Below are 22581 nucleotides of genomic sequence, written 5' to 3'. Positions count from 1 at the left end.
GATTTTATCTTCCATTACGTTAAACCTCAAGAAACCACTGTGCCAAATGTTCATTAGATGAAGATTGATACTGTTAGTAATTGATTCAACTATCTCTTACTTTTGCATTAATTGTTTAATTTTAGTACACTCATAAAGCTGATATATGATGTTTGTGGCTGCTGGTGAAGTTTCCAGCATACGAGTTGCTCTGAGTGTGTCTGTTTGAGTGTGTGTATGAGGGTCAATGATTTTTTCTACAATTGATTAATTTATTTAAAAATACATTAACAGTAACATTTTAAATTTGGAATTAAAATTCATGTTTACCTTTTTGGGAAGGGAAACCTCCTTATGTTTTCCATAATATGTAATGTTACTCTGATGAAGAGAAGGCAAGAGTAGCAGATGTAATTGCAACTAAAAGTTGTTAAATCAAACAAAAGAACAAAAAGAAAACCAAGAAATAAATGAAACTGTGAAGTAACCACAACTAACACAAGACAATGGAACTGAGAGAGGCCTTAAATAATGGAATTCAATACAAACCAGGTGTGCACTAATCAGTGAAATAATGAATTACCATGACAACCAAACATAAAAAGGTAGAAAACACTGGAAATAAGGATAACAAACTCAAGTCATTGAAAACTAAACCAAAACACCAACTTAAAGTTTCCTAGCAACAAAGAACCACGCTTAAATCTACTGAGAAAAGTAAACACTCACAGACTGATGCTCTCTCCTGCTGTTTGATTGCTTCTTCTCAAATTACAATTTGTAACTTTTATATAAATAATGACTAGGATGTGTACGTGTCACAGCATGTAGCAAAGGATGAAAAAGCAGGATCTATGTGCAGCAGTCTTATTTATTAACAATATCAGAATAACAAAACTCTAAACTTTTTCAGTAACTCAGGCCCCGTTTACACGATGGGAAAACGCAGATATTTCTCTGCGTTTTGGCCTGTCATTTACACGAAAACGCCGTTTTTATCCCAGAAAACGATTATTTCTAAAAACTCCGGCCAAAGTGGAGATTTCTGAAAACGCCGGTTATATGTTGCCGTGTCAACTGGGAGAAACGGGGTTTTAGGTTCTCTCTTGTCGATTCTGAGGATTCTGATTGGCTTGCATGGCTTTATCCTTCTCCCTACACTGCCGCCCATAGGTTTAGCATAGTTATAAAGGCGCTCGACGGCGTATTTATGCGGGTTGTGTGCACGATGTTATTATTGAAAACGGATGGGGAGAAATATTCGTTTCTCTAAATACCCGGCTATGTGTAAATGTGGCCTCAGACAGAACAACCTTAGACAGAGAAAAACAAACCAAGAACAACTGGAACTGAGGGCAATATATACAGAGAGAAACTCTACGAGACTAAATTAGATTATTATCTAGACACAGGTGTAACAAATGAGGGCAAATCAAAAACCATGGCAACTAATGACTAAGGCTAATGACTACAATTTTTGGCATATCCGATTAGCAAGTGTGAACAGCAAAAAATCACATAAAATGCGACTTTTACAAATCCGTTTCGAGCTACATTCATATGTGGTTTTAAAACCTATTCAAATCGCAAATTCTGGAAATCCGTTTCTATCTGGCTGCTCTGATCAGATTTCGCATGGTTTATGTGACTTTCTCATGCCACGTAAAATGTAAACATCAGCCATTGTTATAGGAAACAATCTGAAAGTCACTGCAGAAAGTGTTGTTGCAATGTGCCGGACAAGCAGAAAATGACTGTAACGGAGACATGTTTTGAAGCTGGCGGAAACAACAGCATGGAATAAAGCCACGCATACCAGCCTCATACTACGTTTTGTCCACTGCCTCATAAGACCCAGTAGTCCAGCGCAGCGGCTACTCATTGTCATGTCATGTGACAACACCTGTATTGCAAATCCCTCCATGTTGCGGTTGTTTTTGTTTTTGGCATATACCTACCAAAGCAACGTCATTGTCAAATAAACCAATGCAGATATTCCAGAAAACGAAAGAGCAGGATAGACACACATATCGGCTCTGAACCGTTGCGATACACAATGTGGACGATGATCATTTTAGATCAGATTCCAATCGAATACACAAATAATCGGATTTGGACTGACAGTGTGAACAGGAGACAGACTAAGGAAACATGAAATAACTCAGAATACTGAACAGGAAACATGAAAAATTAACTCAAACCTCGAACAGACGTGACGGTACACTAGTGAATATTTATACTTAAAATAATATTTCAACATTTTTTGTTGAGAATGGTAGAGAGTTTTTTAAAACCTCTATGAAACCAGCATAAATACAAAAAAGTACATTTCCTTGCACTTCTGTTTTAAACTAGATTTTTAATATTTCTAATCTCTTCTATTTTTTTTCTTCTTTTCTTTGTCTACACTCCTGTTTGTCATTGACCCATGCCTGTATGTATCTGTATGTGTGTCTGAATGAGTGCCACTGTGTGGGCAAACTGGCTGCGTCCAAAATCGCAGACACTCCTGAGTAGTACTTATTTTGAATAAGTTATTTGAATAATAATAAAAAAAATTGTCCCCATGAGGAAAATAGCTTATAAATCATATTGGTGATGTTTTTTAAAAATGTTAAAAGAAAGTGTATTTTTTTTCTGTGATGTGTATATTTAGGGGTAAGGGAATAGAACAAATAGTTTGTACAGTATGAGAATCATTATGGAAAGTCCCCATAAAACATGAAAACACAACGTGTGTGTGTGTGTGTGTGTGTGTGTGTGTGTGTGTGTGTGTGTGTGTGTGTGTGTGTGTGTGTGTGTGTGTGTGTGTGTGTGTGTGTGTGTGTGTGTGTGTGTGTGTGTGTGTGTGTGCGTGCGTGTGTGTTTATTTTAGGCAATGGCGTTATTTGTTCAGGATAGCGCTGTTTTCAATTCAAAGATCAGATAAGAAGCTCATACTAGCACTTTGCCTGACAGGAGAGTAAATAGACTTTATATAGACCTATACCAATACTCGTCACAGCTCAACTCTCCTGCATTTGTTTGAACCCGCAACACAAAAGTGGAGGAAGGCACACATTAAAAAGCCAATTACTACTAGTACAAGTACGTCAACTCTCTGTCATGACGTCATGCAATCAGAATCAGATGTTGGGGCGACTTCTTGTAGACAAACTAATTTTCTGGTCTGATGACCAATCTGTGAAGAGTTGTATGAAGAGTATGTGTGTGTTTCCCACAGAGGTGAATTCTGCTATTAGCTACAGCTTGTTACCCGGTCCTGGATATGAGCTCTTCACGATAAACACTCACACGGGTCAGATCAGCACCTCCACTCGGCTAGACAGAGAGATCCAATCCAGGTTTACTCTCAGAGGTGAGATCTTCCTTCTGCCTGAATCATTCCTCCCTGTCCTTCCTAAACCTTTTTTTTATGTTTGAGTGTTCAGAATCTAGAACACACTATTTAAGTTATATACTGTGTAGCAATTATGGAATAATATAAACTCACACGGTCGCACTGTCTTTTCAAACTTGCTTCTTAAAATTTGACACTGAAGGCCATGATTTATATGAGCTTTTTTAGTGGTAGATTATGGATTGACAAAGATAAATTTAACAGATTTTTTTTGCTGTATTAATATTGTTTGTAGAATTATATGGTTTGGAATAGGACTATTGGCATGGTAAATGGTTTCAGATGTTTTTCAAGTCAGTGTTTGCTTACAGAGTGTAATGGGTAATTATAGCTAATCATCAAATACAATAACAGAAATCTTTAGGATAACATGAAGATGGTAAGGCAGTTTTAAAATGATTATTGTTAAACACAAATGCAAATATCAAGCCACAGTGTTATTTTAGAACAGGGGTTCCCAATTCCAGCCCTCGCGGCTCCTTGCTCTGCACAGTATGGCTGAATCCGAAATCGCCCCTATACCCTCAAATATCAAATTTAAATCCCACATTGCATTGCAATAACGAGTGAACAACCGATGTACGCTCAACGGCTGTCCGAATCTGTTCACTCTTTTTTGTTCACTCCTTCAAGTGAACAGTATTAGTGGACTAACGTATAGGGAATAATTAATGAGGGTTTAGGGGGCGATTTCGGATTCAGCCTACAGTATGTCTGTTATCTAACACACCTGATTCAAATCATCAGCTCGTTAGAATAGAGCTCCATGAACTCGGGTGCATCCCCATTCACGGGGTCCATATGCATTGTTCACTGCTCCTTATATAATAATATAATAATGATCAAGGGGTAAAGGGGTGTAACATTAAACTCGGTAGAAGACACATATACAAACACGTCATAACAGGGTGAGGTATACAGGCAAGGACACAAGTCTGAACTGAGTTGCAAACAAACAATATATTTACAGTATGTTAAAGGGGTGGTTGATTATGATTTTAACTTTAATTAGTGTGCAGATGTTGCTGTTTGAGCATAAACAACATCTGCAAAGTTACAACGCTCAAAGTTCAAAGCAAAGGAAGATATTTGCTTTTAAAGAAATCCTTTTTTAAGGACTACAACAAATGGCTGGTAGGGACTACACGACATTCCTCCCAGGTTAGTGACATCAGGAACCCTAAAAATTACATAAACCTGGAGCAGCAGCTCGTTTGTATTTAAAGGGACACACACAAAACAACATGTTTTAGCTCACCCTCAAAAAGGGACAATTTGAATATGCTGTTGAAAATAACAATAATAATTGAGCTAAAACTTCACATACACACTCTGGGGACATCAGAGACTTATTTTAAATATTGTAAAAAGGGGCATTATACCACCCCTTGTGTGAGAGTAGCACAAGAACAGAAAATATATTTACAATAAAGAAATAGAAGAAATAAACAAGAAAATATAAATACTATTTATTTATATATACAAAAAAGTATGAATGGAAAAGCAAATTACAAACGAGTAACACAAATTGGGATGGGGAAGAGAATTGGAGAAGGGACATGGGCGGCATCCAAATCAAATAAATAATCAAAACCAAAATCCAAACTACCTTACAGAACAACCTCTAACCTAACTTCAAAACGAAAATAGCAAAAGAAAATGCTTCACGAATGCTTCACCTGCCCTACACTTGCCAAAAGCAAAAATACAGTGGGTGGAGCTCGCCCCTAACCTAGTGATCCTATTACAGAGTGAAATTCCTTACGTGTGCACAATGTTTGTCATGCGACATGCTTATGTGTCCCTTTCTCTAACCTCAAGTGTGACCAGTGCACAGTAACGAGAGGTAACACGAATGGAGAGGATGTACAGTTACACAAACTGGGAGCATAATTCTCCCTGGGAGCATACACAGAGTGACAAGGTCTTCACAGTATTCACTAAAACACACACAAATAGAGGCTATCACACAAAACAGTGTTTCAGGATCTCAAAGGCAAAATCTAAAGATCTCTGATGTATAATACATCCATATAAATATGAATTAATTATACGTTTCGCTTAATTTAATCTGTCAAACCCAAAAGCCTTAAACTGAATGATAAATGTATGTTGCAATATTTAATATGAAAATAAACATAATTTGGCAATTTTTCTTTTTATCTTTTAACCCGTAATCATGATAGTTGACTTGTAACTGTCACGTCTCACACACTTTACAACCGTGAACAGCCGCATACAAACACACCTGCTTCAGATGGGAATCTTAAGATCTCGAAATACCCTTTTAAGTCAGGGTTACAGTGCACATTTGGTCGAATGGATCCCACCCCTCAACTGAGTGTCATATAAGAGAGACACACAAAATGTGCAGAGCGGGGAGGCGCGAGGACTGGAATTGGGAACCCCTGATTTTTAACTGGTTATATAAAACTGATCTGATCCCTAAACGTGATCCCTAAACCTCCCAGGCTTGGGAACCACTGTTTTAGAATAATTTTTATACTATTCTAGTTTTTATTAATCATCCGAATTAGTTTTAATTTTATATTTTCCTTTTTTCGATTTAATTTCAGTTAAAGGTTTAGTAAGTTTGTTGTATTTTGTCTGTATCGTTTTTATTTTATTTATTTTTACAGCTTTTTATTTTAGTATATAAAGTTGAGCTGAAAATTGGAAATCTTGCCTAGGCAACTAACTATTTATTTATATATATATATATATATATATATATATATATATATATATATATATATATATATATATAATTTTTTTTTTTTTTTTTTTTTTTTTTAAGTTAGTGCTTATTTTATTTCAAGTAACTAAATGTTTTTTTTTTATCGTTTTTGGACATTTACACAATGTTTTCAATAATCTGTAATTGCATGTTCATTAAAAATACTTAACCACTGGAATTTTAAGTGCTGTTGCAACCTTCACTTGTCAATGGTTCCCTTATTATAATAACCTGCTCACCTCCTTATGTGTTTTTGACTGCTTTACAGTTCAGGCAGAGGACAGTGGCACTCTGTCTCTCTCCGGAACTGCAACAGTCCTGTGCTTCATCTTAGATGAAAATGACAACACTCCAGAAATCTCTCAGCCTGATTTGCACATAGTGATCCCAGAGAACTTGCCTCCTGGAGTCATTCACATCATCCAGGCCTCAGATGCTGATAATGGACTAAATGGAACTATTCAGTACTCCATAGAAGGTAAGTAAATTAATCTGTCCTTCACATTATTGACATTTTCTGATTTTACATCTAATTGCTTTTATTATATTTTATGCATTGATACAAGGGATTAGAAAACAAAATGTTTTTAATTTTAACTCCGCTTTAACTCATTATTATCTCGGTGTAAACTTCACAAACGTGAATCTGTGAAAACGGTGACGGCATGTACATGCGCATTAAATGTTTAGTCTATAGGCTTGCACGTTTGAATGTGTATGTGCTCAGGCGTGTAGTCTTTCTTTACAAAGTGACGTTGCCAATTACTTGTCTGGCATGCATAATACAGCTCTACTGTGCCAAAAGGCCCCACTATTACCTTCGACTATTCTGGCAATGGGCACTAACCCATTCACAAGAGAGCATAACCCTGTTTTAAACCCCAATCTGATAAATTGGGGATGACAACAGTTGAGAGAGTGGGCCACAATTTGTGGATTGGTGCATCATCACCTCTTTTCTCACAGTGTCTGAAACGGTTTCCAAGACCCTACTCTGCTCTGTGATTGGTCAGGTGGTCCAGTCTGTTGTGATTGGTCTAATTGTTTACAACACATGTCAAAAATGAAACTCCGGTTACCATATCTGAATTCCGTCTCCGGAGGTTTCCTTGCCACTTGTATACATAGTAGTGATGCGCGGATCGCGGTTATATCGATGGATGGTGCGGATAATAACATTCCAACAATTGTGGGTGGACGAGAGATAAATCATTTACTCTCATCTCACGGTAAAATGCAACAAACTTGCATCACTCTTTTACTTTAGTTTTCGACAACAACGTTTAGCCTATCTCTTCAGGGAAAACCAATCAAAGAAAACATGCCTAGAGCACATCCTAGTGGTCATTATATAAAACACAGAAGGAACCTGCATGAGACATTGCTTAATAACTTGACAGGTTTATCTAAAAATATACACAATCTTAAGATAAATTATTCTGATAAGAGTGTTTTCCAAAATAATGGTAAAATTTGTTTTAATTCTCAAAGCTAAGCGCAACAAATAGCGTATCAAGCTGTAAGCTTTAAGTCAGTAACTTTTAACTGCTTTAACGTGCTTTCAGACCTGCTCGCTTTCGTAATTTAAATCTCACTCTTTACTCTAATTTAATTTATAGCTCCTAGTCCTAACTTAATAAAAAAGGCTGTGTTATGATGAATGATTACCTCAAAATGTAGATCTGTATGCAGGTGCGATGTACTTCTTAATTAAATACACATATCTCGCTTTTGCTCACATGCCAGCGATTACCCCTCTGTGTGCCATATAAGTTGTCGTCCCCTGGTAGAATATTTAAGAAATTTTAATTTAAATAAATGTTAATTTAAAAGCAGCCTACTTCAGTGTAATATAATACCATATAATCGCACTTAACACTGAGAATTTGAATAATTGTAATGTGATCGGTGTGGGTCGGGTGCGGATATCTAAATCAGAGAAAATCATTGGTGCGGGTTGGTGGCGGTTGGATGATTTGCTTTTAACAGTGGATTTGGGTGACGTTAGAGCTGATCCGAGCATCTCTAATACATTGTGTTACAAACAGTAATGATGGCGTCGGTTTACCGTTTCAATACAAGCTTGAGTCCTCATCCTTTGGGGGTGCATGCAAAGAGGATTTGATTTCACAGCACAAAAAAACAGTGTATATCAACAACACAAACTAAACTCTTCCAAGCCTCAGCTAGCACTATAGTGTTTGAGGGCAAAGTAGACATTGTTCGCGGGCAGCCAAATGAAGACATTAGGCTGGCATTATGAAAATTTGTTACAAACTTGCGTAGGTCAAGACTGGAAAGACTGACAACTTCCTTTATCTCAACTCTTTTATCGAGCACTTTGATCTTTGAAACTTTGCTGGAGACTTTTACATTGACAAACAGCTATATTACACTACATGAAAGGTAATATCTGAAAAAGCATAATAATGGCACTTTAATATATTTAAAAATGTAATTTATTCCTGTGATGGCAAAGCTTAATTTTCATTACTCCTGTCTTAATATGTCACTTGATTGTTCAGAAATCTCAATTTAAAAAGAAAATCTAAAAATAAAAAGAATTCTTTCTGATTCAAAACATTTGAATGGTAGTATTTATACAAAAAATGTATACTTGAAAACCTTTCAGGGTCTGAATCAGTGCTTATGTCTCTTTTTCATTCACTATTATAAGCTGAAGAGTGTTTCAGCATTGACGCTGTGACTGGGGCGATCAGCACCATTAGATTCCTGGACCGAGAGGAACGTTCCAACTACTCCCTTCTCATCACTGCTACTGACCATGGGCGTCCACCTCTGAGCTCCACTGCACTGCTGCACGTCACCCTCTCAGATGAAAACGATAACAGCCCCTCGTTCACTCGGAAAAGCTATCGTGCCAGCATTAGTGAGGGGCTCCATGTGGGTTCAGAGATCCTACATCTGATAGCATGGGATCCCGACGAGGGGCCCAATGGTGTAGTGACCTTCTCCTTGGAGGAGGAGAATTCTGGAAACTTTTATGTTGATGGTTCTACTGGTGTGGTAAGGCTCACAAAGCCATTGGACCGTGAAACTCGTTCCCAGCATGTCTTCCGCGCTGTAGCTACTGACGGCTGCAGCCAAGGTCCACGCAGCTCAATCGCTACAGTTACAATACATGTAGAAGATGTTAATGACAATCCACCTGCATGTGTTGAGGAACCCATGCGGGTGTCAGTCTCTTCCATGACCACACATCCTAATCGAGCCATCATAACAGTTACAGCCCAAGATCCAGACCAAGGAGACAATGGGACAGTAGTGTTTGGCCTAGCAGAAGAAGATGAGCTGTTTCAGGTTGATGGGTCTGGAGCTGTCAGGTTGAAAGTCCCCCTGAGTAATGAGGTGTTTGGGACAAAGCTGCTCCAGATACAGGCTGTGGATCTAGGTAAACCTTCCCTCACCTCTAGCTGCCTTCTGCTCATTCACCTTAAGAGTGAAGAGCCACCATTGCAGTTTACTGAGGAACTCTATGAAGTCACCATACCAGAAAACAGCAAAACAGGTATACTTTGAGCAACTTGTTTCAAGCTTACAGATTTTAGATGTTTTTTCCACCTTTGAGATATTTCTCTTGACATTTCAGCATTGATTTACTTTAATGTCATTTACTTAGATGAAAACGCTTGTGTTTCTGAGAAGGTCAGTAATTTTGGATGCTGAACTGACTGTGTTTGTGTGTACCACTTATCATTTCTAAGGCTCTTGGGTTGCAAATGTTGTAGCTCATGACCAGACAGCAGATGAAGGAACGATCAAGTACAGTATTTTCGGCGGCAGTGAAAATGAAGCCTTCACTATTAACCCAATTACAGGTGAGAATTGTATAGGCATCATCATAGTTTAAAAATGTTAATAAAATGTACTAATTTAATTTCATAATTATTATTGTTGTTGTCATCAGCATTATTATTAATGGTATTTGTAATGATGATAATAATACAGCAATACATTATTGTTATTGTTATTAATATTATTATAATTATTAGTGGTGGTACTTGTAATGATGATGATGATGATGATGATACTGCAATACATTCATATTATTCATGAATTTTATGTATGATAATAATAATAATAATAATAATAACATTCTTTACAATAATTCTTCAGTTCTTTTGTCAGTTTTGTTGACAACAGAATCAAAATGTAACTTGGTCAGTTAGGCACTTCTAAATTCTACATATTTCCAGTATTGAGAAAGTAAATTTAACAAACAGTTGTAGTAGAAGTAACATGCTTTGTAGTATAAAGTTCTTTGTAGTATAAAGTATGTGGTCCAGGGGCATTGTCAAGGTTTTAATTTTCTGAAATATCACCATTGACAGGTGATATCACAGTTAAGGAGCAGAGACTGATAGACTTTGAGGTACAGTGTAAAATTTACCTAGTGATTCTGGCTGAAAATGGACACCAAACAGCCTATGCCAGGGTGGCCATCACTCTGCAGGACATCAATGATAACGCACCAGTTTTCAAGCAAAGCTACTACAGAACAGCTGTATGGGAGGGTCAAATTCATAACACCTATGTCATGCAGGTAAAAAAAAATTGATTTGTTTGACCATGCCATGATTAATATGGTAATTATTATGAAATTATCTTGTAAATCTGATTCACACAATAACACAAAATTACTTTATATAACTATTTTGTAATCCAAAATAAAATAGAACCATGTTGTGTATGATCATCAGTTTAAACATTAAGATTTTTAACTTACATTTCAGATCCCAATTTTAACATTATATGACTGTAATTCTGTAGGTTTTAGCGACAGATTCTGACAGTGGAATAAATGGGCAGATCAGTTACTTCATTGTGGATGGGAACCACAATAATGCGTTTGTGATCGACTCTGTTCGTGGGATTCTTGCCACCAATGCTGTCTTGGACAGAGAAATTTTCTCATCCTACAAGTATGGCAAACTTTCCTGACTTCTTCAATTTCTTTCGCAATTAAGTTTATATGGAAATGGTCTTTTGGAAATTAATTGAACAATCATGGAAGTCCTTTAGACATGATATCATAATTATTTATTTCCTGTTAGCCCTAAAGGTTATACATTTCTATTTTTAATCAAAACATTTTATTTTTTTTCAAATACAGATTAATTCTTCAGGTCAAGGACATGGGAAGTCCTCCCCTTACAGGCACCTGCACTGTCCGTGTCCAGGTTGTAGATGTAAATGATAATAGCCCTACAATTCCATCCATGGAACCAGTGACCATTGCAGAAAGTAAGAAACTTATTTGTTTACTGATACAATGTCTGCATTTTCACACCTTTCTTATTTGTTTTAAAGAGTTTTAGTATGTGTTCAAAATGTTAAAGTACAACACACTGAACATATTCTTTCCTTGCCATCTCCACAGATCTTCCTGTTGGTTACATTGTCACCCAAGTGATTACAAATGATGTAGACCTTAGTCCTTCAGCGACATACAGATTCAAAGATGAGGATCGGACCAGCAGTTTTGCAATTGACCAGTACTCTGGGGTAATTACCACAACTAAAAGCCTGGACTATGAAGATCAAGCTGTCTATACATTGAGAGTGGAAGCATCAGACTCTGTCCATCAAACTGAGGCCGAACTCTCCATCCAGGTGTTGGATGTCAATGATAACCCTCCAGTCTTCTCTCAGGAGTCTTACCAGGTAAAAATATTATATTAAACTATTTTAAGAGGTCTTGATCACTTTTTAGTATCATAGGTTATGCACTATTCATGCTCTTCTTAGAGTATTGACCATCTTTTGCTGCTCACATCCAGGTTGTGTTGCCAGAGCGTACATCAGCAGACACATATGTTGTGTCTGTATCGGCAACTGATAAAGACTCTGGCCAAAATGGAAGAATTTCATACAGACTTCTTTCCAACCCAGTGAGAGGGTTCTACATTGATCCTGACAATGGTAATTTTCCACAAAAAACTAAACTAACTAAACTAACTAAAGTAATACAATAAAGCAAGCTTGCGTTTATACAACAATTTGATGGCACAAGTGTGTAAATAAATAAGAAACAATAAGTGTTTTTCAAAACCCTCTTTGTGTAAAACTACTTCCAGAATCAAATCTCAAGTTGACAGTTTAAGAAGGCTCAAGGCTCAGTTATTCTAAAACGTCACGTTAGAACTAGCAACAAAAAGATATCAACTAAGATAGTGTACCTGCATCTGATTTAGCATTTATTCTTCAGGTCAATCTTATGTTCATAATAAATAATCAGTTTGAATGTCTGCTTAAAGAAAGTGATATATTTGTCTTAGTATCCTTCAGTTAAGAGGATTTCCCATGATGGCGTTAGTCAATGCATTTGTCAGTTGTGTCTTATAAGGTGTTGTTTAAAGTAAAAATAATGTATTTTTTAATAACCTTGTTTCAGTCCCTTTTAATATAAAGTTATTTGCTACTGACTCACTCATAAAGACATATTTTGCCGTCATCTAATGCCTTAATAATGTATCTTTCACTGAAGTCGAAATCATAATCACTAACAGACCCTTTCTCAATACTAAATACAGCGTATTATTTATATAAAATAAAATATTATTTAAAGAACAATAATATTTAAATGAACAATTACCCAATATAAAAAGTATAAGAACAATAGGAAATAAACACAGGCAAACAATTCAGTCAAAAGTACAAAAGCTAGCGCTCTAGTTAGTACAGGATTTAAGTTAAATACTTATAAAGTTATTAAACTTAACTTTGCCATTTGCCAAATCTATTTGATGTGGAACAAGTAATAGATTAATAAGACCAAAGATTGCCTGTTTGATATACCTAATACGAATAATATCTCATGTTTAACCGCATAAGAGCCAGTGGCAAATTACCGAAGAACTGGCCAATATAAAGCTGTTCTCGGCAGTACATGAGCCCACAGCTCCGAAAACTTTGAAACAAATTTTCAAAATGGCACTATTTTTATATATAAATCTCCCGTTTGAGGTCTAAGCAATTACATTCTGACCTAAAAAAAACAACTATATTTACCTAAAATTATATTGGGTTTGCTCCTCCGCCATTGACGCTCGCTGTGAGGAATGTGGTTAGTATAGATGCGGCATAAACAAGTGGCATGATACAAATTGCGAAACGATTTCCGTGTGAAATGATCCCATGCCTGGAAAGGCTCTAATCCAATCAGACAATTCGAGAACCAGAACTGTTGTAGAAATGCTAATAAAAACAGAAAAATGGAGCATATATACAGTATAATATAACATGTGTCTTAGAGATATACAAAAGTAATTATTTTTATTGGGGTTTTATTCAGTTATGTAAATTACAGTGGTTTTACTTTTACCATAGGTCAATTTAGTGTGTCTTTCTATAATAATAAAACAATCCTGTGTGTAAAATTGCATTTCTATTGAATTTTCTACTGCCTACAGGTGCAGTGTTTACGAACAAGCCTCTGAACTATGTTGCAAATGGAAACATGTTACGGCTACTGGTGGAGGCGCATGACAGTGGTGACCCCAATCTATTTAGTGTCACTTCTGTGGACATAGAGGTGGTGGACTTTAACGATAATGCCCCCTTCTTCACACAGAACTCATACCAGGTGAGTGTTCCCGAGGATGTATCTGTTGGAAGCACTATACTCATTCTATTAGCAGAGGACAGTGACTACTCAAATATGAACACCCATTTGGAATATGCAATCATAGCTGGAAATGACGAAAGGCGGTTCTGCCTTGAAGTTGTTAGCATTCCAGCTGAAGCCCACAGCCGAACTGTTGGCCAAGTAGTGCTCTGTGATACACTGGATCAAGAGACCACAGACACTTATTCATTGACTGTGACTGTAACAGACAGGGGAACCCCACCCCTGAACAGCTCAGCTGTAGTGTCAGTCAAAGTCCTTGATATTAATGACAATGCACCTATTTTCAGTAGTCCAGAGTATCATGCACGTGTCACTGAGAACAGTCCCATAGGTACAGCCCTTATCCATATCTCTGCCTATGATCCTGATCTAGGGGCAAATGGGACTGTAACATACAACATCATCTCAGGTAACAGCAAAGGCTTGATCAGAATGGACTCTGCAACAGGTGTCCTTGAAGTTAATGGGACACTGGACTATGAAGAGAATAAAAAAATTACCTTAACTGTCCAAGCATCAGATTGTGGTGCTCCAAGTGACAAAAAAGTATCATTTGCGGTTGTTTACATATTGGTACTTGATGAGAATGACAATTCCCCATTCTTCATGTTCCCTACCTACAACTGCTCGCTGTCTGAAAACCTGCCGGCTTTTACCCCTGTGTGCACAGTACATGCTGTTGATGAAGATGTAGGAATCTTCGGACTACTTACTTATTCCATTTTAACCCCCTGTTATGTGGACTATGACAGTAGCAACCCAGACAAGAAAGAAGCCTTTGGTATTGATCCTCTTACTGGAGACATCTACACCAAGCAGATGTTTGACTATGAAGGAGAGAGTGAATTCTGCTTTGTGGTAGAGGCACGTGACAAAGGAGATCAAGTGGCAACCTTGAGACTACAAATCGAAATTGAAGGCATTGATGAGTTCAGCCCCATCTTCACCCAGAATGTGTACCATTTCTCTCTTCCGACTAATGCCAAGGTTGGCCAAAGTATAGGTAACCTTATGGCTATGGATCATGATGGTGGTCTGGATGGTTCAGTGGAGTACTCTTTAGTCAACCCATCCCCATTTTTCAGTGTCAACAAAACAACTGGCTGTCTATATATATCAAACTCTGTGTATCAGAGAAGAAGATTTAACTCAAACGAGACAACAGAGGACCTGATAGTTCTAGCAAGCAGCCCCAAACTGAACTCCAGGTCATCAACGTGTCATGTTGTTGTGAACATATCCAGTTCAGCAAAGTCTCTGGCAAGTGTTGATCTCAGTGTCCACACTGCCAGTCTCAGTGTGTCGTTGATCGTGTTCCTCCTCCTTTTAATGAGCTTCATTGCCCTTGTTCTAAGGTACAGGTCCAAAGAGAATGCCGTAAAGAATGCAACCTCCTTATCTGCTAACCTTAACCTTGAGACGGACTCTTTAGGAACAACAGATGGCAACCTTAACAGCAGTATCCATGGTATTAACCTCCAAATTGTACAAGAACCATTAGACACATGGGGAAGATTGGATATCCCAAACTCAAACTCAAAAGCCTCAAGTGGAAGAGGATCTACTGAGGAAGAGACTGCTGAGGATCAAGAGATCAAGATGATCAACAAGTTTCCATGTTACAAACAGCTTGGCTCTGTAACAACACAACAGGCATCAAGAGTCTCAGACTCAGGGATTCCTGGGGACTCAGATCAACACTCCTTTCACTCGGTAGATGAAGACCCACTTGCTGGTGCCAGTATTGGTATAGTCAGAATAGTGGATATGCCCAGTTCTGATAGTCTCCATAATTTCAGGGATGAAGGAGGAGGTGAGGGAATGCTTCCTCAGGTTGTCAACATGAAGGAAGTGGAGGAGGTCATAAGAAGGTGCATGTCTATGCCTGATAACCAGGGTTCAGTTGAGGGCTCACTCACCAATCTGATTTCCTCTGAGGAACAGCTACATGGGAGCTACGGTTGGGACTACTTTCTCAATTGGCAGCCACGCTTCCAATCTTTGGCCTCTGTTTTTACAGACATTGGGATGCTTCCAGATGAAGGGATGAGGGCCAGAGATGTGGAGCCAGAGTCACAAAGCCTTTTGCATCCACCTCCTCTCATCACAGCAGTTGCCCAACCAGGAATTCGTGCTGTCCCTCCCAGAATGCCCCATAGAAGATTGCCCTTGGTCAGATTGCCCACATACACCAATACTTGCACTAAAAACACAGAGCTGACCCATTCAGCAATGACTCCTAGTTTTTCCCCCTCTCTGTCTTTACTTACCGTTAGGACACCCAGTACCTCCCCAGTGGTTTCAGAAACCGGTTTGGGATGCTATACAAAAATAGCAACACTGCCAAGAGATATCTTGGACGATGCAGAGATTCAAGTGTAATCTTGTGTTTCAAATTTGTACATGTGTAAAAACTTCACTTTTTTAATTTGGTATGTTTTTTTGTGTTTTGGTGTTGTATGAAAGATTACTGTAATGACTGTTTTTTTTATATAAATAATGCTAATAACCAAAGTTATAATCATATTTTATTGTTATAAAACACACAAACATTTTTATTATGTGAGTTTTGTATCATTTCTAATTGTTTTAATGCTGATTCAATTAAAATTCATTTTATTTTGCCAAATATTTGCTTTGGAATTTCTGAATTGTGGTGGTTAGGAAGCAAAAAGCTATGCAAGGATCTCTATAAGTACACTTGAGTATATATAACTGAACAAGCACTTTATTGTACATTAAATTAAGAAAAGTTCTTTAGTGATGTATTGACCAATCATTGGAATTATCTGCACTGACAAACATTTGCCACTTGTTTAAAAATGCCCAACAATCAGGGCCATAGACTTCCTAAACTCGAACAGTTAATATAACTGTCAAAAATATAGCCCTGCTATAAGGTGTGTTTTGTTTTCTGATTATAGCTGAGACATACAAAGTTCATCCAAAAATGAAAATTGTCAATTTTACCTGTGAAACAGAAAATATTATTTAATATCATAATGTAATATAAATATCCTGGGCCACACTTTACCATATATTAAAGTTGAATGAGGAAATAGTTTCAGGTGTGAGAGAGGACGTTGGTGGATGCCAATGTGGATTTTCGCAGTGACTGCTGCCACCCAATCTGCCCGGACTCCTAACTATTCACTATTTTGGATTATATCCATTGACAATATGCGGCCTTGCTGCTTTAAATTTATTATTTACATACTGGTTTTATTTCGAATTAAAGGCTTATTTTGAAGAATTTGTTTTGAACACCTGGATTTCATAATGTTAAAAGTACTCTCCTATTGAACTCCTTCACTTTGAAAATTGTCTGCCTGCTGCCACCTGTGTTTTGGAAATGCTGCAATTGTTACTGTACATCTTCTCCACTTGCCTAAATATGTTCAAGGCTCCCTTCGAAATCTTCATGCAAGCCGTGTTGCTATAAACTCAGTTTGGTCTCAAAGGTGCTTGGATTGTCATCACACAGCTACATGTGGTATCTGTTCCACTAATCTCTCCTATCTTAAGAAGTCTACTGCATAGTGGAAGTGTCTACCTTGATAGAACCAGGTTTGCACATTTGAACGCCGTTCCATAAACAATTTATTTCTATTGACTATTTCAATCTGAATATGTGTCCTTTGCCAGGCTACACTTATATTGACCGTAAATTGTAATAATACTGTGAGTTTTATTGTAATAATACTGTCTGTTTTTTCAAGTTGTACTGTTGTAATATATTTCTAAATTAGTCTTAACAAAGAATTCTACTAATACCTGATCCTCTTCCCACTATCTGAAGAGCTGTTTGCCAGCTATATTGTTCCCCATATTACTGCTATTGTTAACGCCTCACTTGAAGGGATTGTCACTCCCGTTTTTAAAGGGCACCTATTATGGAATTTAGAAATTTACCTTTCATGTAGTGTGTAACATAGATCTAAGTGAACACAAACATCCTGCAATGTTTGAAATATGAAAGTGCACCGTATATAAAGTTATTGTCTTTCAAAAGTAATAGTCGACTCGGAGTCAAAACGGACGGGACCAGCGGTGCAGGAAGCTCTGGGCTGGACGGGACCAGCGGTGCAGGAAGCTCTGGGCTGGACGGGACCAGCGGTGCAGGAAGCTCTGGGCTGGACGGGACCAGCGGTGCAGGAAGCTCTGGGCTGGACGGGACCAGCGGTGCAGGAAGCTCTGGGCTGGACGGGACCAGCGGTGCAGGAAGCTCTGGGCTGGACGGGACCAGCGGTGCAGGAAGCTCTGGGCTGGACGGGACCAGCGGTGCAGGAAGCTCTGGGCTGGACGGGACCAGCGGTGCAGGAAGCTCTGGGCTGGACGGGACCAGCGGTGCAGGAAGCTCTGGGCTGGACGGGACCAGCGGTGCAGGAAGCTCTGGGCTGGACGGGACCAGCGGTGCCTCTGGATCGGCTGGTGTTACCGTGAGGGAGGAACCACAAACCCAAAGAGCTCTGTCCATAAACTCAATAAAAGGTCTATCTAAGTCCCTGAGCAGCAATATCTGGGCTAGTGGATCATCAAGTCCTCTCCAGAACCGTTGCTTCAAAAACTCCTCCTCCCAGTAAACATCCTGATGAAGATGCAGGTAAACTTCCACAAACTCCTCCAATGAACTCCCATTCTGATTAAACAGAAATGCCTCCATAGCGTCCTCCTCCATTACTTTATGGTCGGTCAATCTGTCACGGGTCAGGTGCGGGTGAAGAATGGCAAAGGCAGAATTCTCCAAATCAAACTTTTACTAGAATAAACTTACAAAAAACTGGTACAGGCTGAAGAGAACACTCAATACACAGTAACATAAACATTGACCAACAACTGAAAGGTGAAAGACAGGAACTTAAATACACAGATGATAACGAGTGACGACAGGTGATGATGATGATGAACAATGACTAATTAACTAAACACAGGTGACAGAACTGAACTAATGATGATGAACTAAACTACTGAACACAGAGATAAGATGAAGAAAACAAACAAAGTCCATAATAAACGTGACAACCTGTAAGTGTTATTAATAATTGTTGCTTTTATGTTTTATGTAGCATGCTTAATTATTATTATTTTTTTTGTGTAAGCACCGTTTAGCTTCAAGGTCTTCAATGGCAATTGTATTGAGATATGTGAAGTGTTTGTTGTTGTTTTCGGAGTTGTCTTAAAGAATAGAATAATACCTCGTAGTAGCCTAACGTAACTGCATTTTTTTTGTATTGTAAAAACGTTATGTTTATGCATCGGGCTAACGCAAACAAAGACTGATTGTGCTTTTACAATATGAACTCTGGGCAATGCTCGCTAACATAACATTAAATTCTTTATCTTATTTTTAGTTTTTTACTACAAACTACAAAGCAGTGGACTATAATCATTATTATAACTCGATTTAATTGATAAAAGCATCATTGTACTCCGTGTTAAACAATAAGTATTATCTCTGTAAACACTGCTGGGTCATCTGACCAATCAACGCAGATTAGCGTCGCGCAAAGGAGGGGTTTGGAAAAATGAGTCGTTGAACGAATCATTTGGGAGTCGGTGAGCAAATCAGGTAAAAATAAATGCATATTATACGAAAACAAAAGTGTTTTTTGTCATTGCATGCATGTAAAACTGTTGTTGGGGACTCCCTAAACAACATTAGGAACATTTTAAATGTCATAATAGGTGCCCTTTAAAACAGCAGCAGTTATGCCAGATCTTAAAAAGCCAGGGAGTGATACAGCCGATATGTCCATTTTCAGGCCTATTTCGAATTTACTATTCCTTGCGAAAGATCTTAAGCACGTTCTTGATTTTAAAAGAAAAAGTAGAAAAAAGCTGAACATCGGTAATGGAGGTTGTAAGTAATCCGTTATCATATCAACATACAAATTCATAACAGTGCATCCCTTTTTGTTACTTTATAATAAAAGTGTTAAACAAAATAGTTTTAGTATATGAAGACTTCAGATGCAAAAGCCTTTAAGTGCCATCTGAAATTTTCTTCTAAAATGAGCATTTTTATCAAGCTCGTATATTAAAGTTCAGTAATTTCACTTTAATGACAATTAATAGGTCATTTTCATTGCCATTAGAGTGAAATAACTGAACATAAACATACAAGCTTGATAAAAATGATCATTCTAGAAGAAAATTTCAGATGGCACTTAGAGGCTTTTGCATCTGAAGTCTTCATATACTTTACAAAAATATTTGATGGTGTAATTATTATTTGTAGAACAGATACAGGGGGTATGGAACTTGATTATTGTTGTTGTTCTGCACTGCAGTAAACTTTTGAACCAGTCACAGTACTTTTTAATTACGTGAAACTTGGATTAATCTGGCATGACATTTTCATGTGTCTGATATTTAATTTTAAATAGTTGGACGTGTAATACAGGAGTGGGTGCCTTCCCAAATTTCCAGGCCTGCAGTTATAAGAAAATCTCCTCAGAATTTCTCTCACATTTTGTTTCTTCAGTATGTCAAAACGTTGAACGAGTTTTTAGTGAAATTACAGAAAAGGCCTCAAGCTAAGTATAAACTGCTAGACTTCAAGCCTGTGTGTCACATGACCAATGTAATGTGGCCAAAAATGTTGTTTATACATTACTTTAAAGAAGTGAAACTACGGTTTTGTTGGAACAAAGAGGCAGAGATATGTTTTTAGCTGAGTTGTTAAATGTGGCCACCTGTTTGCCAATTTGCCCATTGAAGTAAAGTTCCAAGTTGTCCATTGCCCATAAAGTTCCAGAACTATGATAAGGGGCACTAAAATCATGAGTGAGGTGGCAGAAATGGCTTAGCCAATTTAACAACTCCTATAATCCAAACTCAGTAAAAGCGCATGACCACATTTCCCACAAATCACCCCTCACCCCTTACCGTCTATTCATCTCAGCGGCTGAAAAAAAAACAGTTGACAAACAAACCATGCTATCTTTGGACACCAAGGAAGCTGTGGAATTTGTGTATTTGATGTATTGATCTGCTTGATTTTCAGGCCCTTCTTCAGTATGTGTATTTGATTACTTGGCATGTGTGAGTTTCACATACTGCATCTTTTTCTTCTCCCTATTATAAACACATTTAATTAAAACACTTCTTTTTTTTTTTTTATAAAACTAATTGATGGAAAACATCAATAAATTGTCACATCATGCCACAGTGGAATCTGATCACTCTCTTGCATGTGTTTTAGCAATGGTGTTGGAAGACAGCAAATTAACCTTTGGTTACTAAAAAAAGCCTGAATTACATTTTAGAATACAGTATATATGGCTTAATGTATAGCACTCAAACAAAAAACTATGAAGCAGCTCTTAAATGTGATACATTTCTTTGTGACTTGGACAAACTTGAGAAACAATTCTAAGCTCAAACATACAGAAGCATCATAACAACGCATCTGGGAGTGTTTCTTTTCTTTTTCCTAAAATACATAATCAACCTCATGCCCCAACTTAACATGCCAAAACATGTCTTCTGTGTTTCTTTTTTATTTTATCTCTCTGTGTTTAATATGAAAACGTAAAAATAAAATAAAAATAAAAAATACATGTACATTTAGATACATGTCTTTGGCGATGGTTCTGAAAATACATTATTGCCTAATTTGAAGCGTACTGCTTATTTCAAATAAATACTGTAATAGAATAGACTACAGACCAAAAAATTTCAAACATTCATTGTCCATATCCATCCAATCATCCAATGTATGTAGTTTGGAAAGTTCAGATTTCAACTGTCCACCCAACCATTTTCTGGAATACCCTCATTTCATTTCAAGCTTGTGCAGAAGCCATCAAAAGTTTATTACACATCAACTCTATGAGCTTTGAGCCACTTGCCAACACTTGTTGGTAAAAATGAAACCTTGCAATCCCAAACCATTAAATCATGCCCATTTGTCGACAATATTCCAGAGCCTTTAAGACAAAGCAGCCAAAAAACATGAAAAAGAGAGACTACACATCTGTGTTAGATTTCAGCCAGCTTAGAGTGATGCGTTAAATGCAGATAAATGACAGACAGCAGACTTTACAGCAGCTCCAGTTTTCTGTTCACTATCTTTCATCACTACAGTAGAGCACTGCATAAATGATGGCCGAACATTCATCACCGCTGAACAATCTCCACAACGCCAGACATTTAGGGAAATGAGGACAGGGTCAAAAGTTTGCCCCAAAAACCCCAAGGTCATTTGAGCTATATTTTTGTTGGTTCTCTTTTTTCTTTTCTTTTTAGAACCTGCTGGTCTCAGTATGTAGCCTATTTTGTGTTCGTGTGTATAAGTAGACAACAAGGTATGCATTAAATTAATGAGGTTATGATACCTTTTTTTATCAAACAGAAAATGATAAATAATAGAAATAATAATAATTAGGGTCTAAATTGCATACCATTTGGTATGCTAAACAATTGTTTTATTGTTTTTATTTTTTAAGGTGTTTTTTATATTAATTTGTATATAACATAAGCTACATATGATTATCACATAGTTAAAATATAAAGTACTTTTGATTTTTGACATTTAATGTATTACTGTAAATCTATGTGCATATTTATGACCATGTATTTTTGTACAATAGGCCTCAGCTTCCCTCACATTCTGTTGTTTGCATCATACCTTATCAAAACCATGTGGAACATTGGCTCTATGATTTTCAGATGTGTTCCAAATTGCTCTCTGGACCTTGAGACAAAGGCAAGGGCCTTATTTTTATGTACATTTTGGCGTTCAGACTATTTCTCCATCAAGCTTTTGCTCCATCAAAGATGTTGGTTGAACTTGAGAACATTTGATTTCAC

The 22581-nt window shown here is 37.4% G+C and overlaps 1 protein-coding gene across 1 annotated transcript in view; it reads left to right on the top strand.

Annotated features, from left to right (window-relative positions):
• The window catches only part of dchs2 (dachsous cadherin-related 2), a gene marked incomplete at its 5' end in the record, with an annotated part of 40825 nt that extends 24432 nt beyond the window's left edge, over positions 1 to 16393 (top strand). Inside the window, 10 exons of the mRNA XM_079616155.1 lie at positions 3203 to 3337; positions 6385 to 6594; positions 8794 to 9645; positions 9842 to 9955; positions 10469 to 10680; positions 10908 to 11059; positions 11251 to 11381; positions 11518 to 11801; positions 11918 to 12059; positions 13550 to 16393. Of these exons, the coding sequence (XP_079472281.1) occupies positions 3203 to 3337; positions 6385 to 6594; positions 8794 to 9645; positions 9842 to 9955; positions 10469 to 10680; positions 10908 to 11059; positions 11251 to 11381; positions 11518 to 11801; positions 11918 to 12059; positions 13550 to 16149 (4832 nt within the window). The 3' untranslated portion in view covers positions 16150 to 16393. The remainder of the gene's footprint in view (positions 1 to 3202; positions 3338 to 6384; positions 6595 to 8793; positions 9646 to 9841; positions 9956 to 10468; positions 10681 to 10907; positions 11060 to 11250; positions 11382 to 11517; positions 11802 to 11917; positions 12060 to 13549) is intronic.
• Between the last annotated feature and the right edge of the window lie 6188 nt (positions 16394 to 22581).

The sequence above is a fragment of the Phoxinus phoxinus genome (genome assembly GCF_949152265.1).
Source record: "Phoxinus phoxinus genome assembly, chromosome: 6".
NCBI classification, from domain to species: Eukaryota; Metazoa; Chordata; class Actinopteri; order Cypriniformes; family Leuciscidae; genus Phoxinus; species Phoxinus phoxinus.
The sequence above is the reverse complement of the archived record's forward strand: the minus strand, read 5'-3'. Positions and strand labels throughout refer to the sequence as shown.